General features: G+C 48.6%; 2 protein-coding genes across 3 annotated transcripts in view; both read right to left on the bottom strand.

Moving 5' to 3' along the window:
* SREBF2 (sterol regulatory element binding transcription factor 2) overlaps positions 1–11561 on the bottom strand; it is a 64454-nt gene extending 52893 nt beyond the window's left edge. For both annotated transcript variants that reach the window (XM_042247805.1, XM_027968156.2), the window contains exon 1: positions 11299–11561. In XM_042247805.1, the coding sequence (XP_042103739.1) occupies positions 11299–11386 (88 nt within the window). In that variant the 5' untranslated portion in view covers positions 11387–11561. The remainder of the gene's footprint in view (positions 1–11298) is intronic.
* A 1313-nt stretch (positions 11562–12874) lies between these two features.
* The window catches only part of CCDC134 (coiled-coil domain containing 134), a 36075-nt gene continuing 22196 nt past the window's right edge, over positions 12875–26753 (bottom strand). The window contains exon 8 of the transcript XR_006059491.2: positions 12875–18015. The gene's annotated coding sequence lies outside the window, so the exon portion shown is untranslated. The remainder of the gene's footprint in view (positions 18016–26753) is intronic.

Here is a 26753-nt window from a genome sequence, read left to right as displayed (position 1 = left end):
CCACTCCTTCCACTTAACTGTCCTCCTGGGAGGCAAAGTTCCAAAGCTGGGGATCTCAACCTTTCCCAGTCCTTAAACCACTCAGTAAGGCAACTATACTCCAAGAAAAATTAATTTTAAAAAAGTCATTCAGGCAAAAGTGAAAGACCTCAGTGACTCACCAACTTACCCTTCCCCAAATCATTACCACACCCCCAAATCTCCCTCAGACTAAGGACAAAAATAATACCTCCAAAGCAAGTTACTAACCCCTGCTACAAATCACCACCAGCATGTTCACTGTGCACTGCGGGGCTGGGAGCTCGGGGAACCCGCATACAGCACAGACTCCAAAGTGCCGGTTCCCTTCCCACCCAGCAACCTCACAGGGAAGAAACCCAACCAACCCAGAGACTGTGACAAGGGTGAACAGACAGGTGCCTCCCAGAGGAAGGGCTGCCAGAAGGCAGAGAAGGGTGACTCGGCCTGGTAGGCAGGGAGAGCAGGGCCTCGAAGGGCGGAGAGACGTCTGTGATTTAGAGAGAGGCACGGGTAGGTGCTGCAGACAAAGGGAACGGTATGAGCAAAAGAAATGTTCTGGAGGGAGCTTCGGCAGAGCACATGGAACAGAGTGGAGAGACGGGGCTGCCTACACTTGAGCTGTGAAGGCCTCACTGAAGCTGCCTGGTGTGGCACAGAAAGCACGATGGACATCTGCCATTTCTGCTGTCTGCCGTCCTTCCAGCTGAACCTCCCATGCACCCTGATTTTCCTTCTGGAGAACCCACGCTGGGTGGTCTCAGCAGTAAGGTTTCCTGCCAGGCAGCTCTGATGAATGCATGCTCCCACCAGGAACATGACTCTAGGAAGCGGGGACAAGCAGAGGCCACCGAGGTGGCAGGTCCTAAACAGGCTGCTCCGGCCTCTCCTTAGCAGGACTCTGCTGCCCAGCTGCCCTTGGCTCTGGCCCGTGTTCCTGGTCTGGCTCTCCTGCTTCTCTGATCAGTCCACACACCATCCTGCCAATAAACTCCTTTTCTACTTGAGCTACTCAAAGCCAGCTTCTTTGGCTCATCACCAAGCCTGCCAACTGACAGCACATGGGAGCAGGAGAGGGACCTGATCAAAACTATGTTTGAGGAAGCCCGCAAAACACAGCTGTCAAGAGGACAGCCTGCAAATCGCCCGAGCACGGTGGTCAAGCCTGACGAAGCGGCTGTCTGCTCGGCCTGGGACACTACTGCGCCTGCTCCCCTGGCCGGCGCCCCTCCTGGACTCTACCCCAGATCTTACCTTCCACACTGGAGTCTTTGGGGGTACACCCTGGTGGGCCTCTTAAGCACATTAAACTTTGAGACCCTCGGTCCCACACAGTGTTCTGGCCACAATGAATCACATATTCCCAAACATGTCAAATTATTCCCAACACCCTGCCTTTCCAAATTCTCCTTTCTAAAATACTGTTCACTCATCCTTCACAACTCAGCTCAAATGCCAGTCTCAGTGAAGATTTTCCTACTCCCCTTCCTTAGTGTCTCAGAAACTCAGGGCTTTGTTCCTCTGTTCTGGCCTCTGTTGCATTTCGCTCTGTATTGTGACTGGCTGCTTAGATGTCAGCTCCCTGAAAGTCGAGAGTTTTTCATTCATCTCTAGTACCTGAGTCTAGCGACGTGCTAGCTTGTGTGGGACCCAGCACAGAGCACAGATATGTAGCACAGAGCTAGGAACACAGTGGATACTCACGTAGAACTGGGATGAATAAATTTCTTAAATTAAATTAAAAAAATTTAAAACAACTTCTGACCAGAACAGGGGTCCCCAGACAGGCTTCCGGAGTCAGGGCATCTCCCACCTCATTCCCACAGGGTAGGGAAGAGTACGAGCTCATGTCAGAAGGCCCAAGTTCACTCCTAATGCCACTTCATCAGCGCAGTAAACCTCGGGCAAATAATTTTATCTGCCTCTACGTCTTCATCTGTAAAATGGGAATAAAATCAAGTACCTCCCAGCACTGTCAGGATGACAAATGTATCAGAGCGACTTTTGTAACGTGTTAGGCCTCGCGGGAACGTTTATACTTGGGAAGAAGCAGTATTTCCATGAGTTGCTATGGGATGATGAGGGCCTGAGCCAAGAAGACTCCAGTTTAACAAGGCAGTTCCACATCTGGTTCAGCAGCCGGAATTTCATCACTGATCCAGTCTAGCCCCTGAAGCCAGCAGACCAGTTCCACGGGACAGATGCAGAAGCCACATTATAAGGGACGTTTAGACATGTGTTCATTAGCAATTCCGAAGGCCTGAGAGATGCAGAAAGAGCTCTGTTTCCCAGCTTCCAAGCTGTTCAATGGTTGAGGATCAGTTTCTAAACAGAGGTTTCCCCAGAGAGCCTTCCTTTGAGGCCTTGCTCTGGGATCCTGCTATTCTTTAAAAAATTCCATCATGTCAACAAAGTTTAACCCGTGAGGCTTGTGGTCCAGAAATTAAATACTTGACCTTGTTCTGTGACTGCTCCTTTGTGTCAGCCCACCACACCTACAGAAGCCCTTTCAAAAGGAAAGAATAAACATTTCAAAACTGTATTCTAAAAAAAGGGCCCTTGGTCCTAAGAGTCCACTTGCAACTTGTAGCTCCTTGTTCGTTCTCAGATAAGAATCGAAGAGAATGTTATACTCCCTGCCCTCTTCCGGGCATGTGCTGTAGCTTCAGGCAAGTCTCAGAGCACCTCTGCAGCAGGACAGAAGGCTGAGAGAAGTGCTGTGGGATCCAGGGAAGTCGCTTGAAGCATCCAGCACAGGGCAGACCCTTCCTGATAAACACATGTGGACTGAAGGGAGACATGAGCAGAGGAGGCTGGTCTCTCCAGCCCCAGCCCACCACCCGCCTTGTATTCACAACTCTGAAGCCCTCTACATCAGATGGGGACTTGGCATGCAAGGGAGGAAAATTACATGGATTTTGGAGTTGGGCTGAGGTCACCATTTTACAACTTACTAGCTCTGATCTGGGCCTCAGTGTCTTCATCTGTAACATACCATTCAACTGGAGAAAGAATTAAAAGCAAAAGACAGTGTAGGTAAAAGGCCATACACATCGTGTGAAGGCAGGGAGGGACCTTGCTCACCCTGCCAGGGCTATACCCAGAGCCCAGCACAACACAGGCCCATGGAAAGGGTCTCGACTGCAGAGCTAACCAGACACTGTGCTGGGCACACAGGGGATGCTGCCTACAGTGTGATTTCAAAACCTGATGAAGGATGGAAAAGAAGTGGCAACTGCAGAGAGAGTCAATAATTAATAAAGAATAAGACAGTCACATTTACCTAGAGCACCGATGCACCTCAGGATAAATGACAGTACATCTGTAGGATCAAGATGAAATGGTCCCATATTCATCATCAAAGATGGTGTATGTCTTAGGAAGAATCACACGATGGGAAACAGCTATTGCATGTAAATTTCGGTCCTGCCCAACAAATAATCACAGAAAGTCCACCCATCTAGCTCAGAAAAACCACCCCCACTGACTTTTAACAGTTCAAAGGAAAGTACTGTGAGAGGTGAAGCTATTCATAACCAAAGGGCATTTCCTAAAATATCTGCAGATTTTTGTGAAAAGTAGTCATAAGAGAATTAGAACGAAGAACACTACAGGAATACAGAGTCCCAAACAACTTTCACGCAAGGATAGAGGATTCACAGACTTTTGGCAGAAGACAGGGCTGCCACCAAGACACTGAAGAAAAGGGAACTCAGAAGAGAGCCCCAATGAAACAACGTAAAACAAGAAGTCATTTATCAAGTCCCCCAAGGCAGAGGAGGGCTGAAAATAAGGAACCGCTGTACTTTTAGAGCAATTCTAAATGTACGGAGAGCAAGCCAACCCGATGAAGGATCACTGCAAGAAACCAAGTGGAGCAGAGGAGTAAGAGAGTCGCAACCACTCGGGTTCTGAGCAAGCAAAGGGAACATCAGAAGCACACGAAGGGACTGCTCAGGAAGTTGGTGGCTGCTCAGTGACTGTCTAGTGGTCTCAAGTACAGGAAAGGCAAATGAGGAACCAGGAGGCCAGGACAAAGGAGCCTGTTATCTGTGCATTGTGGGGGGCTGGGTGGCATCAGCCCTAAACTGGCATAGAGACAGGCAGGATAAAGGGACCAGAGTTTCAGATTCTAGCTGGAAGCTAAGGAGGACAGGCCCTCTCCTCCACTGTGGCGGGGGAGTAAACTGGTCCCTCCAGCGTGGAAAGCATTGGACAGGACCTATCGAAACCACAAAGAAGTCAGAAGAGGATATTACTTCCTGCCCCCTCCTTTCGTACGTTTTATCTCTTTTGGTTCTGGCACCATCTGTGATGTGGCTATCACCACCCCACCTGGAGCCAGCAACCCCACCTCTAGCCATTCATCCTGCGCCTATACCTGCACGTGGGTTTCTCAAGTGGCTCAGTGGTAAAGAATCTGCCCACCAATGCAGGAGACACTGGAGATCCGGGTTTAATCCCTGGGTCGGGAAGATTCCCTGGGGAAGAACCAGTGACCCAGTCCAGGATTCATGCCTGGAGAATCCCACTGACAGAGGAAGCTGGTGCGCTATAGTTCAGAGGGTCGCAAAGAGTCAGACACGACAGGGCACGCACACATACCTGCACATGTGTGCAACGATGAATTTACACAGCTATTCAAACCAGCACATTTTTCATAGTAAGCCTGGAAACACCCTCAAATGTCCACCAAAAAGGGCCTGGGCAGATGAGTTACAGTGCGTCTATATAATGGAGAACCACGCAGCAGTGAAGGAGACTGGGAAGATCTCTAACATCAACATCAGCAGAAAAACAAAACTTAGAGCATGCGAGCTATTTGTGAAAAATCAAAAGGGGAGCAAAAATGAAAATCCATACATGCTATTCGCTTCTATCTGCATTAAGTTTTGAAGGATGTAAAGGAAATGAAAAAATGAATAACCTGGGGGTTGTGGACCCTAAGTAGATGATGACAGGGCTGGGGACAAGACTTTCCATAGCACCCCTTTCATATTTTTTATTTTGCTTTATGAATGTATCATTAAAAAAATATTTTCCAAGTGGTAAGTTCCAATCACCACAGTAATTTATCATATTGAAAAAGTGTTTTTAAATGAAAGGGCTACAGCTGGCAGTGTGTAAGAGCTATCACCCAGCTCTTGACTTGAAGAGTCCTTGATGAGGAACACACACCAACGGACTAACTCCAAAGTGATTTGCTCATGTGTGTTCAGGGCAACAATACTTAGGCTGATGAAACTGCAAATGATGAAAATGTTCCACAGGGACCTGAACAGGCGTTTGCCGCCTCAGATGAATTACACTGGATAACGTGACAATTACACGTCAACTGCTTCCATGCACAGTAACCCATAAGTGAAAATGCTATAATGTTTCATGTGCACTTTAACATAAAGTTCATACACAAACCCAGCAGGAGAGACAATTTGATATTCAGGGGGCACTAGAATAAAGTCGCTTAAGAAGTTCCTTTTTTAATTACGAAATTGAGGAAAGAAAAGATCTATATAGAAGCAAAAATTCACTTAAAAAAAAAAAGCCAAGCCTGGGCTGAGTATGAGGATGACGGAGAAGACTGAGAGGCAGGCAGCGCTCAGCACAGTGGCCACAGGCCCGGGTGTGAGCAGGACAATGTTTGTCAAGGGCGAGACCAACAGACCCAGGAAGGAGGAGAAACCCAGGGAGACTGGCTCGGAGGTGTGAGCAAGCCCAGATGTATCCCAGGAAATGGAACTGGATGAGACCAGGAGCTAAAAACTCGTAGAAAATAAGCAAGCTAAGAGCAACAGCGGCTTTCAATCCAGACACTAGCACCAGCGACATATACCTCAGGGCCAAGGCAGAGCTTACACCTTGAAAATGGGGTAAGAGGCAGATCGAGGCTCCACCTCACTGAGCAGCTTTCCCGAAGTATGACTCACTGTAGAGACGTGGAATCAGTTTCTACCCCTCTCCTCACCTCCTCCCCCACACCGGGCTGGCCACTCCAACCTTCCCAGTGACGTAGACACACAGGCTAGGGGCCCAGCCAACACCTAGAGCCTGAAGTGCTTTCCTCTCCTCATTAGACACATCTTTACAGAGTGCCTCTTTAGTGCCAGGTAGTGTCCAGGGACACTGCCCAAGACAGAACTGTCCGCCGGGAGGAGCCAGCAGAGGTCCAAGAGCCAGTGCCACCCAAAGGCTCAGGAACCACAGACTTCTCAGCAGAGAGGAGGGCAGGCTGGGTGGCCAGCAGGGGGACTGCACGCAGGCAGGTATCCGACTCTGGGAGCCCTCCAGAGCCCACCAAGCAGGCACAGACCAACCACGCAGTCACATTAGCGGACATCCTTGTGGAGTTCAGAGCACCAGGGATAAAGAGAAGGGCCCACAAACTTCCAGGGAAAACAGGTCACACACAGAGGGTAGGAGTCAAAACAGTATCAGATGCCCAACTACTGAAAGCTAGCAAACGAGGCAATGCCTTCAACCTGAAATTCTAAACTCACCCAAACTATCAGACTGGAGAGGTTAGAATAAAGATATTTTTAGAGAGGTAAGGTCCCCCCAGATTTACTTCTAATGTACTCTTTCTTAGGAAGCTACTGGAGGATGTGCTCCATCAAATCAGAGTAAAACACACACACACACACACACACAAAACAAGGGAATAAGGGCTTCAACATGCCCCTGACCCCAGCTGATAGTCAAGGGTAGTCCCTGTATAAACGAGGAACAATAGACCTAGAACCACAATCAGACACAGCAAAAAGAGGGAAATTTTCAGAAGAGATATCAACAAGGGGAATGCAAAGAACTGACCACCAAACTGAGCTTCTGTCGTAAGATTTAGGGATAACTTAGTTATGAGAACATGGAAAGTAAGCAAGTGAATAAATGGAGCTATTATAAACCCTAGGAAAAAAACAAACGGCGACAAAAACCATAGAGAATCTACCCAAGAGAAAAGAAAGCATGCCCACAGAAAATCTGTACATGAATGCTCACAGCAGCTTCATTTATAATAGCCAAAATGTGGAAACAAGCTAAATGTCTAACAAGTGATGAACCGATAAAACACGGAGTATCCATATAAGGGAACACTGGTGCAACACAGATGAACTGCAACCTTATGCTAAGTGACGAAGGCCACTCAGTGTATGATTCCATTCATATGAAATGTCCAGAAGAGGCCAATTCACAAGGGCAGAATGTAAATTAGCTTACTGAAAAGTTTCTCCAACCTTCTCCACTGAGAACCGCTGCCCTTACTTGCCCTCCTGACTCTGTTTACCCAGCCTTAGACCACTTCACCCAATCGCTTCCTCCAGTGGATCTCCTAATTGCCGAATCCCACGAGTCCTTTCAGAGCCTCATCATCCTTGCTGTCTTCTGCAGCCCTGTCTCTATCATCCACTGCTCCTCTAAAAGCTCGCTTCCCCTGAGATTATTACACTTTCCTCGCCTGTCCAGTTCCATGTTTTCCTCTCACCTCTGTCCTAGTGACGAGTCACCTGAGTGACTAGTCTTTAATCTGGAGAAGGCAATGGCAACCCACTCCAGTGTTCTTGCCTGGAAAATCCCATGGGTGGGGGAGCCTGGTGGGCTGCCATCTCTGGGGTCGCACAGAGTCGGACACGACTGAAGTGACTTAGCAGCAGCAGTCTTTAATCTCCACCCCTAGTTTTGATGTTCTCCTGAATCTCTCTCTCCTTTCCTACTAGTGCCTCAATTTCAGTCCATTTAAAGACAAATTTTCATCATCTCCCCAAACCAGCTCTTCCTGCTAGCTTCTGAACCCTCCCAATGCCCTACATCAAAGCCTAAATGGGAACTTAAATTCCACCTCTACTCTGTCTTCAGGACCAGGTTTCACTGAGGCCAAGTCTTGTCATGTCCAGCACCTTGCACAACTGCTACTTCCTCTCCCCATCCCGTCACTCTCTTAGGATCGTCATCACACACCCAGATGGCTGTCTCCTTGAGGCAGGAATGAGTTCTCTAGGTGGTAGGTACCCTCTCTCCCCCACCACACACAAACAAAAAAAATATATGTGTTCATACCCACAGAGTCTCTTCTCCAGCTGACTGGCTCCCAGAAACATCTAGCCCTGATCTGATCCAACACCAAGGGCTGAGCCTAATATTCATTATTCTACTCCTGCCTAGCTCAAAGTCCTTGGACTCATTCAAACATGCTACAGATACTTAATTCTAGGTGAAAGAAACAAAACAAAGGTCCTGGCCCTCATAGGGTTGATGTTCTGGAGTGGGGTGTATGGGTGACCATTCAAGGATACCTGCAGACCACTGGTCTTCAGCCCGCCCAACTCTGCTCTAAGACCTGAGTCCAGGGCCATCTCTTTGGTGTGGTCTTCCTGGTAAGCCAGTATTTACCAAGCTCCATCCACATTCACTGACTTTCACTAACTGCCCTGTATAACTGAGCTGTTCTATACTCAGTATGCTTACCAGGCGGCTCAGTGGTAAAGAGTCTGCCTGCCAATGCAGGAAACAAAGGAGATGCAGGTTCAATCCCTGGGTTGGGAAGATCCCCTGAAGGAGGAAATGGCAACCTACTCCAGTACTCTTGCCTAGAGAATTTCATGGACAGAGGAACCCTGCGGGCTATAGTCCAAGGGGCCGCAAAGTGTTGGACAGAACTGAGCATGCATACCACACACATACACTACGGTTTTATTATCATTCATCTCCACAAAGCCATACAATTCTATCTTCCTTATCTTCTCATGTTCCCTATAGCTCAGAAACTACAGCTGGCATGTGAATACTTGTCAACCAATGAAGACAGGGGACCACTTTACCCCAAATCCAACATGGAGCCCTGTGAAGCCACTTAACCACTGTGGGAGTTTCCAGAATGTTCATCTTACTCAACAATCTATAGGGATAAGGTTACTACTTAACCACCAGGTACTTCAACACAGTGCACTTCCAGTGGCTCAGCAGTAAAGAATCCACCTGCAATCCAGGAGACACAGGAGCTGTGGGTTTGATCCCTTGGTCGGGAAGATACCCTGGAGAAGAGCATGGCCACCCACTCCAGTATTCTTGCCTGGAAAAACCCCATGGACAGAGGAGCCTGGCGGGCTATATAGTCCATAGGGTCACAGAGTCAGACATGGCTGAAGCGACTCAGCATGCACATACGCACACTTTAACACATTATAAATTTATAAATGAAAACAAACAGGGATCAGTTTCGGAATGGGAAGGAAAAATCCACACAAATTTCTTTGTGTGAGGCTGCTGGTAGGCAGTTATAGACATACTCCTTACTGGCTGTGTAAGCCTGGGTAAGTTAATCAACTGCCTTGAGCCTCAGTTTCAGGATCTATAAAAAAGGGATGAATGTAGTATAACAAGCAGTCTCTACCGGATGGAACTTGTTAAAGGATTGAGAACATTGATGCGCACTAACTGCTTAACACGGTGCCTGGCACACAAGTGCTCACGACACGTTAGCTGTCCTTGTTAAGTTCCAAGAACCTCCCTCCCTCCTTTTGTCAACACAGCTCTGCATTTGGGAGCATCCAACAGAAAAAGTCTGTGGTTAGATTTAGGGCTTCATTTAAGAGTCTTACCACACTGCCTGGATGACCAAAATAGGAAAACAAGGTCAGGCCACAGGGTTGTTACAGAAGCAAAATGAGAAACGGATCCTTTTCAATTAGCTGCTGCCACTGTCTCTTCCCCTGGAAGAGAATCTTCTGCTGCCTCGGTTTCTTCATCTGTATAATGAGATGAAGCTTTCATACCTACCTGCCGGCAAGGCTGTAGTAAGATCCTGGCACAAGAAAGCACTTTGTAAACTGGAGAGCACAATGCCCCGGAGTCATTTACTGATTAAGAGCACGGGTTCTGGAGAATCTAGAGGGAGTGACCTGAGACAAGTTAACATCTCCTGACTTAGGTCCCCTATAAAATCGGAGCAGTAAGAATATCTACTTCAGGGATTATAATGAGGAACCAGTGAAACAACATAAGTGGGGCCTAGACTATCAGAAGAGCCCAACTGCTGCTGCTAAGTCACTTCAGTCGTGTCTGACTCTGTGTGACCCCATAGACGGCAGCCCACCAGGTTCCCCTGTCCCTGGGATTCTCAGGCAAGAACACTGGAGTGGGTTACCATTTCCTTCTCCAATGCATGAAAGTAAAAAAGTGAAAGTGAAGTCGCTCAGTCGTGCCCGACTCTTCGAGACCCCATGGACTGCAGCCTACCAGGCTCCTCTGTCCATGGGATTTTCCAGGCAAGAGTACTGGAGTGGGGTGCCATTGCCTTCTCCGCCCAACTGCTGGGAGTTATTATTATTACTAGGACGACTAATCCACTCACTGGACCTCTCACCCTCAAAAGATCAGGTGAAAAGACTGATGTTAGCAGCGACGGCAACACTGACCCAGTAGCTGTGTGCTGTAAACAGCTTGGGTGACCTTGGGCAAGTCTCTGACCTCCAAACTTTGGGTTCCGTGATCACAAAACGATCCCCTGGGCTCCTACAGCTCTTCCTCTCCGCTGTGAAGGTGGCCGGAACAAAGGCCACCCGCTCCCCAACCGGTCCCCGAGGGGGTCGGGGAGAGCACAACTCAAAATTCCTGCGGCTCAACTCCCTTTGCAGCGCGACAGCAGGAGCGCCCGGGTCTCTATCGCGGGGAGATTCGTCCAACACTCCGCCGCCACCGCTCGCTTCATCAGCGACTAAGCTTCTGGTTGCCCCCCAAAGTTTTCCCAAGCGCCGGGAGAATTCGGCCGCGGTCCAACCCCGGGAAGACCACGGAGGGGGGAGGACGCGGAGCATGGGGGCCCGGCCCCGGGAATCTCCCAGAGCAGCCCACGCGGCCCGGTGGGGAGTGACAGGTGCGAAGCGGAGCCGCTTGGGCTGGCGGGCAGAGCGGGACCTCGGACGGCGCGCGACGGAGGCAGCGGCCGCGCGCTCTCCGCTGGCCGCTCCCTTCAGGCCCCCCCCGCCCCCGCCGACCCCGCGACCCTCGCTGGGCTTCCGGACACGAGGCGACCCCCGGAGCAGCTCCCGCGCGGCCTGCCGGAGCCCAGCCGCCGGGCGGGGCAGAAGCCCGCAGCGCGCGGAAGGGTTGCGGACGGCCGCGGCGACCGCGCGCGCCGGTTCCTCCCGCGTGAGACGGGGCTGGCCGGCGGCGGGCTGTGTGTGAGAAGGTGGGCGCACGCGCACCCGCGCGCGCCGCCGTAACCCCTTCCTCGCCGCGCGCGCCCCCCGCCCCCCGCTCTTTCACCCACCCCACCCCACCACTCACCGTCGATGTCCCCCAGGGTCAGCTCGTCGCCCAACTCCGTCAGCGTCTCCATGGTCTCCAGACCGCCCAGCTCGCCGCTCCCGTCCATCGCCCGGCTCGGCGCAGAAGACCACCTCCCCCCCGCCCCACGCCTCCTCTGCCGTCCCGCTCAGGGAGACACGGGGGCGGTGCCGCCGTCGCCGCCCATGACACCCAACAGCCCCCGCCGGGTTACCGCCTCAGCGGCCGGTGCCAGCCGCCGCCATGTTTGCGCCGCGCGGGACGGGGGCGGGGCAGCGCCGCCCCGCCCCCAGCCCGCGCCCTCCGTGGCCCCGCCCCCCGGGCCGGGCTCCCTCTTGTTTGTTGTCAATGGGACCAGGCTGGTCGTGGCCAATCGGCGCGCGGGCCGGCGCGTGGGGTGATGGCGCGTCGACGATCAGCAGCTCGGATTTGCATAGTGAGGCCCCACCTCTGGCGGCTCTTAAGCGAATACGAAGAGCGAGTCCCCCGGGTCCTCAGACGAACCTTCTTTCCCCCCACGTTTAAAGGAACAGTTCCCTTTTCTCATGGTTTGGCTCCGCGAGCTAACTCGGTCCACCTACTAGGGGAGAAAGGGTTAATGCCGTCCGCCCCGCGTCCGCTCGGAGCCCCCCGGAGCACATTACGTCATCCTCCCAGCTGTCATCCTCCTCTTCCCCCACCCCCGCCTCTCTGCCCAGCCCACTGGGGCGGGCAGAATCAAAACTGGACCCCCAACCCTGGCCCCCGTCTACCCCGAGGAGTTTGAAGATGCTCTCTAATCGCGTTCCTCCTAAGCCTTTCTACGGAGACTAGCAAACTGCCCGAGTGCGGAGCGTTTGTTTTACGAACTCTGCGCCTTTGCATCTGCCGCGACCACGTGTTTACTCCAGCGGTCTCCCCCTGGGTACCTCCGAATCTCCTGCAGTCCTTTAAGACAGTGCCAGTGCCCCGGAACCACCATAGGGCTTCTGGGGTGCGGTGCGAGCACGACATTTTGACAGAGTTCCGCAGAGATTCTGAGGCGCAACCTACCCACGGATTCCCACTTCAACCATCTCACTTCCCCACCTCGCAGCTGGTCACGATGTAAACAAATGTGCAGGTTTCTAGGAATTTTTACTAAGGAATAAAAGTACGAGTGCTCCGAGAAGTGCGCAAGCACATGTGTTCATCACGGAATCCCCTGTAACCTGGAAAAACTGGAAAGCCCAATAAGGACCTGATGAATACATTACATCCACACAATGTAATTCCATGGCATCGTTAAACATTACATACCCAAATGTGTATCTGTTGACAAAGACTTGCACAATATATTGGTGAAAGGGAAAAGCTGTCTCACTAGTCGGTGAGACAGCAGTTGCTTCGTGGTCAAAACTTAAAATCGAGTTCACAGGTTGGGTGGAGGTAACCATATGGACATATGGATCCACTTATGAACCCTGTGACTTTGGGCTGGTTAAATAACTTCTGTTTTGTTTTGGGTTTCTTTCCTTCTCATTTTTGTCATCTCTAAAAAAACGAGGGGAACAATGCCCCCTCGGAGTGGTGAAGATGAAATGAGATCACTTGCACACTCATTTGACAGTATTTATTGAATATCTCTGTGGCAGGCAAAGAGACAGTTCCTGCCCTCTGAGAGCTTCCAGTCTGTTGAAGAAAACAGAAACTGATATTTAAGAGGAAACTTAAAATTCTGGGGTGACAACTGCATCTGGTATAGCCAGGGGAACACACAAAGCAAACAAAGGCCCTGAGGCAGGAGGAGCTACTGCAAGCCAGCACATGGATAAGGCCTGACACACAGTGCTCATACAAGGTAGCTACTGTATTGGTAACTGAAAAATCACATGTGATCTGTGTGCACATGAAGGGCAAAAAGGATGAAGGTCCAACAGTTGAGCGTCAATTATGGTTACGGAGTGGTGAGATTAGGGTGAATCATACTTTCTTCTTGGCATATCAGTGTTACTTAAAACTACTTTTTATAATCAACATGTATAGCAAAGTACCTTATGGGGAGCGTGGGGGAGACACAAATGTTCTTTTCATTGTTTACATGCAGGAGAGTTGATATAGATGACAGAAGTCTCACCTTGAAACAGAAAACCAAACCCTGCTGCCCTGCTCTGGCCAGGTGCTGAGCTGGACAGTGCCACCTTCAACTCCACCATTCAGTGGCTCTCGCAGGGCTCCCACACCAGGGGGTAGTCTGCTGGCACACCACACCACGTACTTTCACTTTGGTTCAATACCCTCCCATTCCAGAGCCTCAGTAAGCTACTGCAGAGGGCTGCCTGAGCACCAGGTCAGGTAAGTGGGCACAGTGCCTCCCACTCTGCAGCTGTTCCCTCAGCTCCCAGCTGGACCTGCCCAGGGAGGAGGAGAGCAGAGCGGTTCTGTTGTACCTTTCAAGGTGTCCGAGGGGAAAACGTGGGCTCATTGGAGGGTGGAGAGAAAGGCATCAACCGAGATGGAGAGAAGTGAAGGTGTAGAAGGAAGAGTCCCAGAGGATAAAGGTGGTAAAATGGGGCAGAAGTGAAGACTGGTTAAAACTGGGCCCCTCTCTCTCTAGCTGTGCATACAGTGGGCACTCACCACATCTCTGGGATGAATGAAGAACTGTTATGCCCAAGTCGCCAAATCTCCCAATGACCACCAGGGAGCCAATGTCCGATGCAAAAGCAAGAGTCTTTATTACCAAGCTAGGGCTCCCGCCATCACTGATGCAGCGGCTATGGGAAGGAGCCCCGAGTTTTGGGTTACATTGCTTATATAGGGTATATTCGTGGAAAAGGGGATTTCCAGGCTGGAGGACATCTGATTGGTCACCCTCTTCCGAGGGGTTGTGTGTTGATTTCTGATTGGCTCTTATTACCTAGGTGAACCACAAATTCCTGAACGTGAAATCAGGAGATTTTGGTCCGAGGTCTGATCGGCTTGTGGGTAGAGAGGTGAGGTCGGGTGATTTCCAGAGTCCTTTTCCCGGAACCTCACAAAATGGAGTTCTTGAAGAACCTAAGCCACTCCATTTTGTTAAAAAAAAAAAAAAAAAAAAAAACCTCCATTTTAGAGTTCTGAGGAAAGAGTCTTTGGAAATCCCCTGACCTCACCCCACCACCTTTGAGCCAATCAGATCCCAGATCAGGATCTCCTGACTTTACGTTCAGGACTTATGACCTGCCTGGGAAATTCGAATTAAGCCCGGGAAATGAAAACCAGTCAGAACCCAACACCTGACCCTTCCACAGAAGGTAACCAATTAGACGTCTCCCAATCCGGAAACTCCCGTTTTTCGAATTTTTCGCGCGAGAATACCCTATATAAGCAATGTAACCCAGAGTTCGGGGCTCCTCTCCTTAGCTGCTGTGTCGGTAACGGTGGGAGCCCCAGCTCGAGCTTGGTAATAAAAACCCTCTTGCTTTTGCATCGGATACCGGATCCCTGGTGGTCACTGGGAGATTTCGCGACTTGGGCATAACATTCTCTTTTTGACAAAATGGAGTAGCTTAGGTTCTTCATTCCCCCCTTCTCAAGGATCCAGGACAGACCCAATCATGGGTCTGTAGTCACTTCTATATTGTCTCCCGTTAAGGGGGCCATTGGTAGGGCTGTATATTGGGACCTGAGCACCATGAGCTGCACCATGTTGATGTCGCTTTTGATGAAGGTTATTCAGTTCAGTTCAGCTCAGTTCAGTCGCTCAGTCGTGTCCAACTCTTTGCGACCCCATGAGTCGCAGCACACCAGGCCTCCCTGTCCATCACCATCTCCCGGAGTTCACTCAGACTCACGTCCATCGAGTCTGTGATGCCATCCAGCCATCTCATCCTCGGTTGTCCCCTTCTCCTCCTGCCCCCAATCCCTCCCAGCATCAGAGTCTTTTCCAATGAGTCAACTCTTCACATGAGGTGGCCAAAGTACTGGAGTTTCAGCCCCAGCATCTTTCCTTCCAAAGAAATCCCAGGGCTGATCTCCTTCAGAATGGACTGGTTGGATCTCCTTGCAGTCCAAGGGACCCTCAAGAGTCTTCTCCAACACCCCAGTTCAAAAGCATCAATTCTTCGGCGCTCAGCCTTCTTCACAGTCCAACTCTCACATCCATACATGACCACAGGAAAAACCATAGCCTTGACTAGATGGACCTTAGTTGACAAAGTAATGTCTCTGCTTTTGAATATGCTATCTAGGTTGGTCATAACTTTTCTTCCAAGGAGTAAGCGTCTTTTAATTTCATGGCTGCAATCACCATCTGCAGTGATTTTGGAGCCCAAAAAAATAAAGTCTGACACTGTCTCTACTGTTTCCCCATCTATTTCCCATGAAGTGATGGGACCGGATGCCATGATCTTTGTTTTCTGAATGTTGAGCTTTAAGCCAACTTTTTCCACTCTCCTCTTTCACTTTCATCAAGAGGCTTTTTAGCTCCTCTTCACTTTCTGCCATAACGGTGGTGTCATCTGCATATCTGAGGTTATTGATATTTCTCCCGGCAATCTTGATTCCAGCTTGTGTTTCTTCCAGTCCAGCGTTTCTCATGATGTGCTCTGCATATAAGTTAAATAAGCAGGGTGACAATATGAAGGTTATTAGTTTGTTTAATAAACATGGCCCGAAGGTGAGTAGCAAAAGCAAGATAATCAGAGGCCCTGCCAAGGAAGATATGAGGGTTGTGAACCTGGGGGATGAGTTGAACCAGGATTCAAACCAACTCTGAGACATTTCTCTTTCTCTTTTTCTCTGATTCAGCCCTTCTCTTATCTTGGCCAGGGATTCTCTGACCACCCCTGAGTGATCTACATAAAAACAGCACTCTTCTCCTAATGCGGCACATAGGCCCCCTTGCTGGAGAAAAACCAAGTCTAGCCCCCTTCTGTTTTGCAGTACTACTTCCGCCAGGGAGCTCAGCGACTCTTGGAGGTGGCTGACTGAGCTTTCTAGTCGCTTGATATCAAGATCAATGGCTGCCCTTAGGCTGGAATAATGTTGACTCTGTAATACCAGAGAGGATATCCCAGTTCCTGCCCTGGCCGCTCCTAACCCCAACAAGACTGTGAGGGTTAAAGCCGTGACCGGTTCTCTCTTGGGCCGGTGAGAGTCTCCTAGTTGTTGGAGGAGTTCATCATTGGAGTGATAGAACAGTCGGGGGACTAATAGTACTAACACAGAGAAATCTTTTGAGTCATTTAACACCTGCCCATGTGTACAAGGTGCTAAGCCGGTGGAGGATGCCCACCAATTTTCTTGGGGAGGTACCAGGTACTCAGTTGTTATAGAGTCTGTGGCATTGCAAAGGTGTTGATAGGTTTGGGGGACATTCCCTATGCAGAGGCCCTGTCCAGTCACTCGTTGGAGAGTTAATCTTGCGTCCCCTCTTTGCTGCCATCGGTAAGCTCTGTGGTCTCTCGTTTGGGTGTAATTTCCCGGGACGGCTATGCCTTCATAATAAGGGGGTTTGACGTCATAACATAACCAGCAACTATTAGTCAGGTCTGGGCAGGTGGAATTTAGGACCCAATAGGTATTAACTATCATGTCAAATAATCGGTCCTGACCGTTTTTAACATTGGGCCCTGTAAAGTTAATTTGGGGGAGTGTTGTTTGTACTGGTAAAGCTGGGCCCAGGAGGTGTCCGGGTAGGCTCTCGGGGCACTAGGACAGAATTAGGCCCTATGCCTTGACTTGGGCCTGCCTGTATGGGTTCTATTTTTAGCCTAACAGTGAATAGCAATCCATTATCATATCCTGATTGATACAGCCGGAGGCCCCAAGATTGTCCCACCTCCTAACTGGGGAACTTTTTTCCTTTGGTTGAAAATTTGAGCCTCACCAGATTGCAAAGAAACCTCATACAAGGTCCCGTAATGAGAGATCCCCTCCCATGTCCCCCAGTTAATCCGGCGGGCCCCGGGATGCAACTCAAAGTAATCAAGTCTCCTCGAGTAGGAGGTTCCTAGTCGATAGTCCCCGTTGACTAGCATCCCCAAGCGGCACAGTAAAATTTGTCAGCGCCCCCCGCCCCGCCCCCTGCAATTACTGACTGTTGCCTGGTTCCGTCTTCCCCCAGGGCATACATAGAAGGTAGTGTCTCACAAGGCCACTCGTTGAATGAAATGACTGCATCCAGGTCCTGTGTTGGTAAGGGGCCAGGTATTCCAACGATTAATGCCGGCCCCACATTCTGGTTTGCTGGGGGTTCTTACCTCCCAAGATGTCCCAAGATCCCGCGGCCAGAAGACAGAGGTCAAATTCCAAGTCCAGCCACCAGGTATTTTTAGGATAGATGGCTTAGGTAGAGTTAATTACCTCTCCTGTGGTCGCACTTAAAACCATCCAAGTCAGGTTCATGGGTTGATGGGGGTTAGTGGCAGCATCAGGCCGTAGAGACAACAGCATAAGCAGTATTTTTATCGTCGTTGTAGTTTGAGCTTGAGGGGATTTGCCTTGTCCAGCTTGGCTTTCCACTGGGGAAGGAACTCTTCTCTCAAGGCAAACAGGTCTGCAGGCCGTACATGAGTGTAGTGAACCCAAGTGGATATGCCGTCAACCTTGAGTGCAGTGGGCGTCATCAAGACAACTAGGAAGGGTCCTTTCCATCTGGGTTCTAGGGTCTCTTGGCGATGGCGGTGCACAAACACCCAGTCTCCTGGCCAGTAGCGGTGGGGTTCAGGTGGCAGGCCTGACTCATGTAGAGCCTTGAGTCTCTTCCATGTGTCCCTGTGGGAGTATTGTAAGGACCAGAGACAAAAGAGTAATTTTTGATCATCTATTTCTTTTAGCACCTCTGTTTTTAGGTTAGGAATTATTGGGGGTGGTAGTCCATACATAATCTCGAAGGGGGTAAGTCCCAGTTGGTAGGGGGAGTTCCGCACCCAGTATAGGGCAAAGGGGAGGAGAGCTACCCAGTCCCCACCAGTCTCAGCAACTAGTTTTCTTAATATTTCTTTGAGTGTCCTATTCATCCTTTCTACCTGTCTCGAGCTCTGGGGTCTGTAGGTGCAATGCAACTTCTATTTAGCCCCTAAAGCCCGGGCTACCCCCTGGCTTACCTGAGATACAAAGGCTGGCCCATTGTCCGACCCTACCTGTGCAGGAACCCCGAACCGCAGCAAGATGTCTTCAATCAACTTTTTGGCCACCACCTGCGCTGTTTCTCTTTTGGTGGGGAAAGCTTCTACCCACCCTGAGAAGGTGTCTATGAATACCAGTAGATACTTGTATCCCTATCTATCCGGTTTTACCTCCGTGAAGTCCACCTCCCAGTAGGCTCCTGGTCGACTTCCACGCTCTCTAGATCCAGGGTTGGTTGGGTGGCGGGTAGCGTTGGTGAGCTGGCAGGCCTTGCATGTTGATACAATGTTTTCTATTGTTGGCCTAATGTCTCTCATGGTAGTTTTGGCATGTCTAATCAAGTCCTGCATCTTCCGGGTCCCCAGGTGGGTGGCGTGATGCATCTTCAATAATACTTATTTTCCCAGCTCTTCCGGGAGGATGAGGGAGCTATCCGCTGCCAGCCACCACCCAGTCAATTGTTGGGTCATGGGCAAACTTTTTATCCAATCTAAGTCTCTTGGTGAGTAGTCAGGCAGAGCTGGCAAAACAGGGCTTCCAGGGTCGGGCAGTTGTAGGGTGGCTTCTATTACCGCGCCCTGGGCAACATCTCGGGCTGCCTTCTCCGCCAAGTTGTTTCCCCTTGAGGTCGGAGTGTCCAAATTCTGGTGTCCTGGGCAATGTATTATGGCTAGTTTTTTAGGAAGCCATAATGCTGAGAGGAGGGCCTTTATTTCTTGTTTTTGATTGTTTTACCCTCGGCCATGAGGAGGCCTCTCTCTCTGTAAATGGCTCCGTGAATATGGGCAGTAGCAAAGGCGTATTGGCTATCAGTAATGATGTTAAGTTTCTTGTCCTCTCCCAACTGGAGAGCTTTCCTTAGGGCGATTAGTTCAGCCTTTTGAGCCGAGGTGCCCAGAGGTAATGCCTCCGCCCATATGATTTCAGTCTCAGTGGTTCCGGCGGCCCCTGCATACCTGAGTCCATTTTGGACAAAACTGCTCCCATCCGTATACCAGGTGACTTCAGCATCCGCTAGAGGGAGATCTTGCAAGTCCTCTCATGTTCCATGTAACTGGGCCAGTATGTCGCCGCAGTCGTGGATTGGGGTTTGTAAATCCGGGTTAGGAAGCAGTGTAGCTGGGTTGAGAGCAGTAGGCTGCAGAAAGATGATTCTGGAGGGGTTTAGCAGTAGTCCCTAGTAGTGGGTCAGCCGAGCGCTGCTGATCCATCTATCTGGTAGTTGTTTTAGTATACCCTCAATAGCATGGGGGGCGGTGATATGCAACTCTTGCCCCAATGTCAGTTTATCTGCATCCTTGACCATTAGGGCCACTGCTGCAATCATGCGGAGGCGTGGTGGCCAGCCTGACGCCACAGGGTATCGGCGTTTAGACAAGTAAGCCAACAGCCGCTTCCAATGTCCCAAATGTTGCATCAATACCCCTTTTGCCACTCCCTGTTTTTCATCTACATACAAGAGAAAGGGTTTTGTAACGTCAGGCAACCCTAGAGCGGGGGCTGACAGCAGGGCCATTTTAATGGTTTTGAAAGCCGTCTCCATCTGTTCTGACCAGCTAAAAGGGGTGGTACTCTTTGTGGCTTCATATAAAGGTTTAGCCAGTTCTGCATAATTAGGGATCCAAAGGCGGCAGAAGCCAGCGGACCCCCCAAAATTCTCTCACCTTTCGAGGTGAATCTGGGGTAGGGATTTTGAGTACCGTCTCCTTTCGTGCCCCTGACAGCCATCTCTGCCCCTCTTTTAGTACATAGCCCAGGTAGGTGACCTCTGGTTGGCATATTTGAGCCTTTTTGGCTGAGGCTCGGTATCCTAATTTTCCAAGGGTCTGCAATAGCTCTTGGGTGCCCGTAAGGCAGGTTTGTTGATCCTTGGCTGCAATCAAGAGGTCATCTACATATTGTAACAAGGTTAGTTGGGGGTGTTGCTGTCTGAACTCACCCAGGTCCTCATGAAGGGCCTTGTCAAAGATAGTGGGGTAATTCTTGAATCCCTGTGGCAGCCGGGTCCAGGTCAGTGGGCCATTAATTCCCTCTTCTGGGTCGGACCATTCAAAGGCAAAAAGATCCTGGCTTCTGGGCACCAGGGGAAGGCTGAAGAAAGCGTCTTTTAAATCTAGGACCGTATACCAGTGTTGGTCTGGTGGGAGTGAGCTCAGGAGGTTGTATGGGTTTGGCACAGTGGGGTGAATATCTAAAACTCGGTGGTTGACTTCTCGTAGATCCTATACCGGCCGATAGTCATGAGAATTGTTTTTTTTGACAGGGAGGAGGAGGGTATTCCAGGCTGACTGGCAGGGCCTCAAGATCTTCTGGGCCAAGAGTCTGCAGATATGGGGACTGATCCCCTGTTGGGCCTCCAGGGTCATGGGGTATTGTTGACCCGGACAGGGTCGGCCCCTGGCTTGAGATCTATATATATAGGAGGGCGGTGCCTGCAAAGCTGGTTCCCCCTGTCTCAGCCCATGCATTGGGGAATTCATCCAGCCATATTTGAATGTCCACTGGGGCAGTATGGGTTTCTGGTGCAACTGATATTCATCTTCTAATTGAACGGTCAGTACTTGGATCGGGTTGCCTGTCTGGTCGGGTATTTTAGTTTCCTCCAGGAGAAAATGAATCTGGGCCCCCATTTTGGCCAACAGGTCTCTTCCCAACAGCGGGAAGGGGCATTCCGGAATGACCATGAAAGAGTGGGATACCCGGCCCGCACCCAAGTCCACTGATCTTCGGGTAGTCCATTGGTATTGTTTCATCCCGGTAGCCCCCTGCACCCAAGAGGTCTTGTCGGCCAGTTTTCCCTGGGGCTGTAGCAAAACTGAATATTGAGCCCCTGTGTTGACAAGGAAGTCAGCTGGGGTCCCCTCCACTTTTAGGGTCACCCTGGGTTCAGAGAGGGGCGCCGAGCCCCGTCCTCCCTAGTCGCTCAGTTCGATGGCCAGGATGGGGGCCTTTCGTGGCCCCCTTTTTTTCTTGGGACATTCTTTGGCCCAATGTCCCTCTTCTTTACAATAGGCACATTGGTTTTTTCCCAATGCTGGTCGCGACCTTCAGTAGCTAGGCAGCGCAATTGGCGCTCCCTTTCTCATGAGTCAGGAACTGTAGCGGCCAGCAGGATGCGTATCATGTTTCGGATCTGGCGGTCTGCTGCTTTGGCTTGTTTTTCCTCGGGGGTCTCGTGGGTGTTGTAGACTCTTTCTGCTACTGTTATTAAATCTTGGCTACTCTTTTCACTCAGGCGGTCTAATTTTTGTAGCTTCTTTCTAATATCAGGGGCCACCTGATTGACAAAGCGCATTATCAAGGTGGCCTGGGTGCCTTCTACTTCTGCATCCATGGGGGTGTATTGTCTAAAAACTTCCATCAGCCTTTCCAGGAAGGCGGCTGGGCTCTCAGTGGGGCCCTGTTGGACATCTCCTACTCTAGCTAGATTAGTGGGTTTCCGTGCAGCTGCCTTAAGCCCCCCCCCCAAGAGAGTCTGGCGGTAGACCTGGAGCCTCTCCTTACCTTGTGCTGTATTATAATCCCAGTCAGGTCGTGATAAAGGAAAAGAGGTGTTAATTTCATCTATATTAGTGGTGGGTTCTCCATTTGCCCCTGGGACCCTTTTTTGGAAATAATCGTAACAAAAAGGATTCTACAAATAAAAAAATGTTTCTCTTATGGTCAAATAGAACATTTTTGCTGGCAATGTCCTGCTAAACAGAGACAACAAGCCATGCCAATCAACCCCAGGTAGCTCAGGCCTAGACCTCAGTTCCACCATCGCACCAATATTAACCCCTGACGTGTGGATTGCTCAGATTCCAACGGGAGTGGCTGGCCCCCTGCCTGAGGACATTCTGGACTTGTGCTAGGGCGTAGCTCGATTTCTTTTCAAAAAATTTTGGCGGTGCCTGGTATAGTAAATTCTGATTATACTGGGGAAAATAAAGTTTTGATCTCACCACCTACTAAAACTGTGCAAATTAATAAAAGTCAAAGAATAACACAGCTTTCTTTTACCTTATTATCAGATAGGAAACATCTTGACTTCTCAAGCTAGGGGCCCCAGAGGATTTGGATCTTATGATCTAGCTTTTGGGGTGCAGAAAATTACTGCTTCTAGGCCTTTAAAAAGTCTTTACTGGCTCAGCTCCTGGCCAACAACTACTGAAAATGAGTTGGTAGGATTAGAAAAAGTGGTATGCGGAGTGAGAATGCTGCAGAGGAAAAGGTGAGGGAGAGTTTAAAACCTTGGAGAGTAGTGAGTTCCCTGTTGCTAGAAGTATTCAAGCAAAGATTGGATGGTTACTTGTCATCTAAAAAGCCATAGACCAGATTTAGATTATGGAAGGATAACTGGAAAAGCTTATAAAGATATTGTGCAACACCTCTTTACTTGCGTCTCATATTTAGGTCTGCCAAAAGTTTTGAAAACTGATAATGCCCCTTTAAAGCTATGGAGAGATTGTTTACTAACTTTAAATGATTTCCAGAAATTATTAGGGGATATTAATTGGATATGCCCACATTTAAAACTGACTACTGCAGATTTAAAGCCTTTGTTTGATTGCTTAAAAAGCAATCCTAATCCCAGTTCTAAGAGAAAGTTGACTAGTGAGACAGAGTCAGCTCTTGTGGACAGGCTTCAAATGATCAGTTAATTAGGATTAATATTACCAAAAGATGAGGTTAAATTATTCTTGCCACAAAGCATACACCTACAAGATGCTTGTGACAAAAAGGTTCATTGGTTCCATCTACTAGTGACCCCAAGAAAAATAGTTTTCTCTTATCCCAGCTTGGTGGCACAATTAATTATATATATATTTAAAAAGTGTGGAACTTTTTGGAAAAGAAGTAGCAAATATAGTAATTCCATTCAATAAGGATCAACTGCAAGTCTTTTACAAAATAGTGACGACAAGTTGCCCTGATAGATTTCAGGGGCCAAATTTTGTTTCATTTGACCTCAAGGCCCCCCAGTAGCTAAGAGTGCAAAAATTTTAGATTGGCGGTTTGAGGATACCTGTGGAACTTCTCAACCGTATGTAATTCCTTCACTCCCCTTTACCCTCTGGGGGAGGGACGTGCTGTCTCAAATGGGAGTGTTACTGTTTAGCCCTGATGATAAAGTGACCTCTCAAATGCTGCAGATGGGCTATGATCCATCAAAAGGATTGGGTAAAAAACAAACAAAAATAATTGAGCCAATTTGTCCAACTCCTCGACAGCTACGTACTGGATTGGGGTATCCAAATTTATAATGAAGGCTATTGTTTTTGCTGCCAACCCCATTACATGGAAATCTCAGGATCCAGTGTGGGTAGAAAAATGCCCTCTGCTAAAGAAAAATTACTGGCAGCTAAAATGTTAATTACTGAACAACTAGAATTGGGACATATTGAGCCCTCCAATAGCCCCTGGAACACTCCTATTTTTGTCATTAAGAACAAATCTGGTAAATGGAGACTTTTACAAGATTTAAGAGCAATCAATGCCACCATAAAGGACATGCGAGCTTTACAACCTGGGCTCCCTTCCCCAGTAGCCATTCCAGAGAGATACAATATAATTGTAATTGATTTACAAGACTGCTTTTCCACCATTCCTTTAAATGCTGAAGATAAAAAACGATTTGCCTTTAGTCTGCCATTAAAAAATCTTAAACAGCCTTATTTAAGGTTTCAGTGGAAAGTATTACCTCAGGGAATGAAAAATAGCCCTACCTTATGTCAAAAATCTGTCAATGCCGCTTTGGAAGATATTAGAGCTAAATACGAACGAATATATACGATCCATTACATGGATGATATTTTAATAGCTCATCCTGACAGAGATCATTTGCAAACTGTACTCCAAGATTTGACCCAGACATTGTCATCTACAGGCTTAAAACTTGCCCCAGAGAAAATTCAAACTAACCCGGCCATAACCTACGAAGGAAGAGTCATCAATTCAGAAACTATGACTCATGCCCCGCTACAATTAAGACCATCTTGTCACTTTAAATGATTACCAAAAACTTTTAGGTGATATTAATTGGATTAGGCCCTATTTAAAATTAACCACTGCTGAATTAAAGCCTCTTTTTAACGTTTTGCACGGGGATCCCGAACCAACTTCTAAGAGACAATTAACTGCTGAGGCTCAGGAAGCCCCAGACAAAGTAGAAGCAGCTTTATCTGATAGCTCCATCTTCCCACCCAAGCTAAAAAAGTGGTAGCTTCTTATCCAGGCTCAATAGCAACGTCAATATTAAAAGGGAGGATACGGGGCATGGAATTGTTTGGGAGAGAGCCACCGGAGATTGCAATCCCATATAATAAGGAACAACTTGATGCTCTTCTAACGTTTGATGAAGATTGGCAGATTGCTATAGGAAATTATTGTCAACTTTTACATCATTTACCCTCACATGGTTTGTTAATTCAAAAACCAAAAAAAGGGGAGTTTAAGTATCAGTTCAGTTCAGTCGCTCAGTCACGTCCGACTCTTTGTGACCCCATGAATCGCAGCACACCAGGCCTCCCTGTCCATCACCATCTCTTGGAGTTCACTCAGACTCATGTCCATCGAGTCCGTGATGCCATCCAGCCATCTCATCCTCGGTCGTCCCCTCCTCCTCCAGCCCCCAATCCCTCCCAGCATCAGAGTCTTTTCCAATGAGTCAACTCTTCTCATGAGGTGTCCAAAGTACTGGAGTTTCAGCTTTAGCATCATTCCTTCCAAAGAAATCCCAGGGCTGATCTCCTTCAGAATGGACTGGTTGGATCTCCTTGCAGTCCAAGGGACCCTCAAGAGTCTTCTCCAACACCCCAGTTCAAAAGCATCAATTCTTCGGTGCTCAGCCTTCTTCACAGTCCAACTCTCACATTCATACATGACCACAGGAAAAACCATAGCCTTGACTAGACGGACCTTAGTTGGCAAAGTATTGTCTTTGCTTTTGAACATACTATCTAGGTTGGTCATAACTTTTCTTCCAAGGAGTAAGCATCTTTTAATTTCGTGGCTGCAATCACCATCTGCAATGATTTTGGAGCACAAAAAAAAAATAAAGTATGACACTGTTTCTACTGTTTCCCCATCTATTACCCATGAAGTGATGCCATGATCTTCGTTTTCTGAATGTTGAGCTTTAAGCCAACTTTTTCGCTCCCCTCTTTCACTTTCATCAAGAGGCTTTTAGTTCCTCTTCACTTTCTGCCATAAGGGTGGTGTCATCTGCATATCTGAGGTTATTGATATTTCTCCCGGCAATCTTGATTCCAGCTTGTGTTTCTTCCAGTCCAGCGTTTCTCATGATGTACTCTGCATAGAAGTTAAATAAGCAGGGTGACAATATACAGCCTTGATGTACTCCTTTTCCTATTTGGAACCAGTCTGTTGCTCCATGTCCAGTTCTAACTGTTGCTTCCTGGCCTGCATACAGATTTCTCAAGAGGCAGGTTAGGTGGTCTGGTATTCCCATCTCTTTCAGAATTTTCCACAGCTTATTGTGATCCACACAGTCAAAGGCTTTGGCATAGTCAATAAAGCAGAAATAGAAGTTTTTCTGGAATTCTCTTGCATATTCCATGATCCAGCGGATGTTGGCACTTTGATCTCTGGTTCCTCTGCCTTTTCTAAAACCAGATTGAACATCAGGAAGTTCACGGTTCACGTATTGCTGAAGCCTGGCTTGGAGAATTTTGAGCATTACTTTACTAGCATGTGAGATGAGTGCAATTGTGTGGTAGTTTGAGCATTCTTTGGCATTGCCTTTCTTTGGGATTGGAATGAACACTGACCTTTTCCAGTCCTGTGGCCACTGCTGAGTTTTCCAAATTTGCTGGCATATTGAGTGCAGCACTTTCACAGTATCATCTTTCAGGATTTGAAACAGCTCAACTGGAATTCCATCACCTCCACTAGCTTTGTTTGTAGTAATGCTTTCTAAGGCCCACTTGACCTCACATTCCAAGATGTCTGGCTCTAGATGAGTGATCACATCATCATGATTATCTGGGTCGTGATGATCTTTTTTGTACAGTTCTTCCGTGTATTCTTGCCACCTCTTCTTAATATCTTCTGCTTCTGTTAGGTCCATACCATTTCTGTCCTTTATCGAGCCCATCTTTGCATGAAATATTCCCTTGGTATCTCTAATTTTCTTGAAGAGATCTCTAGTCTTTCCCATTCTGTTGTTTTCCTCTATTTCTTTGCATTGATCGCTGAAGAAGGCTTTCTTATCTCTTCTTGCTATTCTTTGGAATTCTGCATTCAGATGCTTATATCTTTCCTTTTCTCCTTTGCTTTTCACTTCTCTTCTTTTCACAGCTATTTGTAAGGCCTCCCCAGACAGCCATTTTGCTTTTTTGCATTTCTTTTCCGTGGGGATAGTCTTGATCCCTGTCTCCTGT

Source organism: Ovis aries, chromosome 3 (genome assembly GCF_016772045.2).
Source record: "Ovis aries strain OAR_USU_Benz2616 breed Rambouillet chromosome 3, ARS-UI_Ramb_v3.0, whole genome shotgun sequence".
In the NCBI taxonomy this organism is placed as follows: domain Eukaryota; kingdom Metazoa; phylum Chordata; class Mammalia; order Artiodactyla; family Bovidae; genus Ovis; species Ovis aries.
Note: the sequence above shows the minus strand (reverse complement) of the source record. Positions and strands in the feature narration are given on the sequence as shown.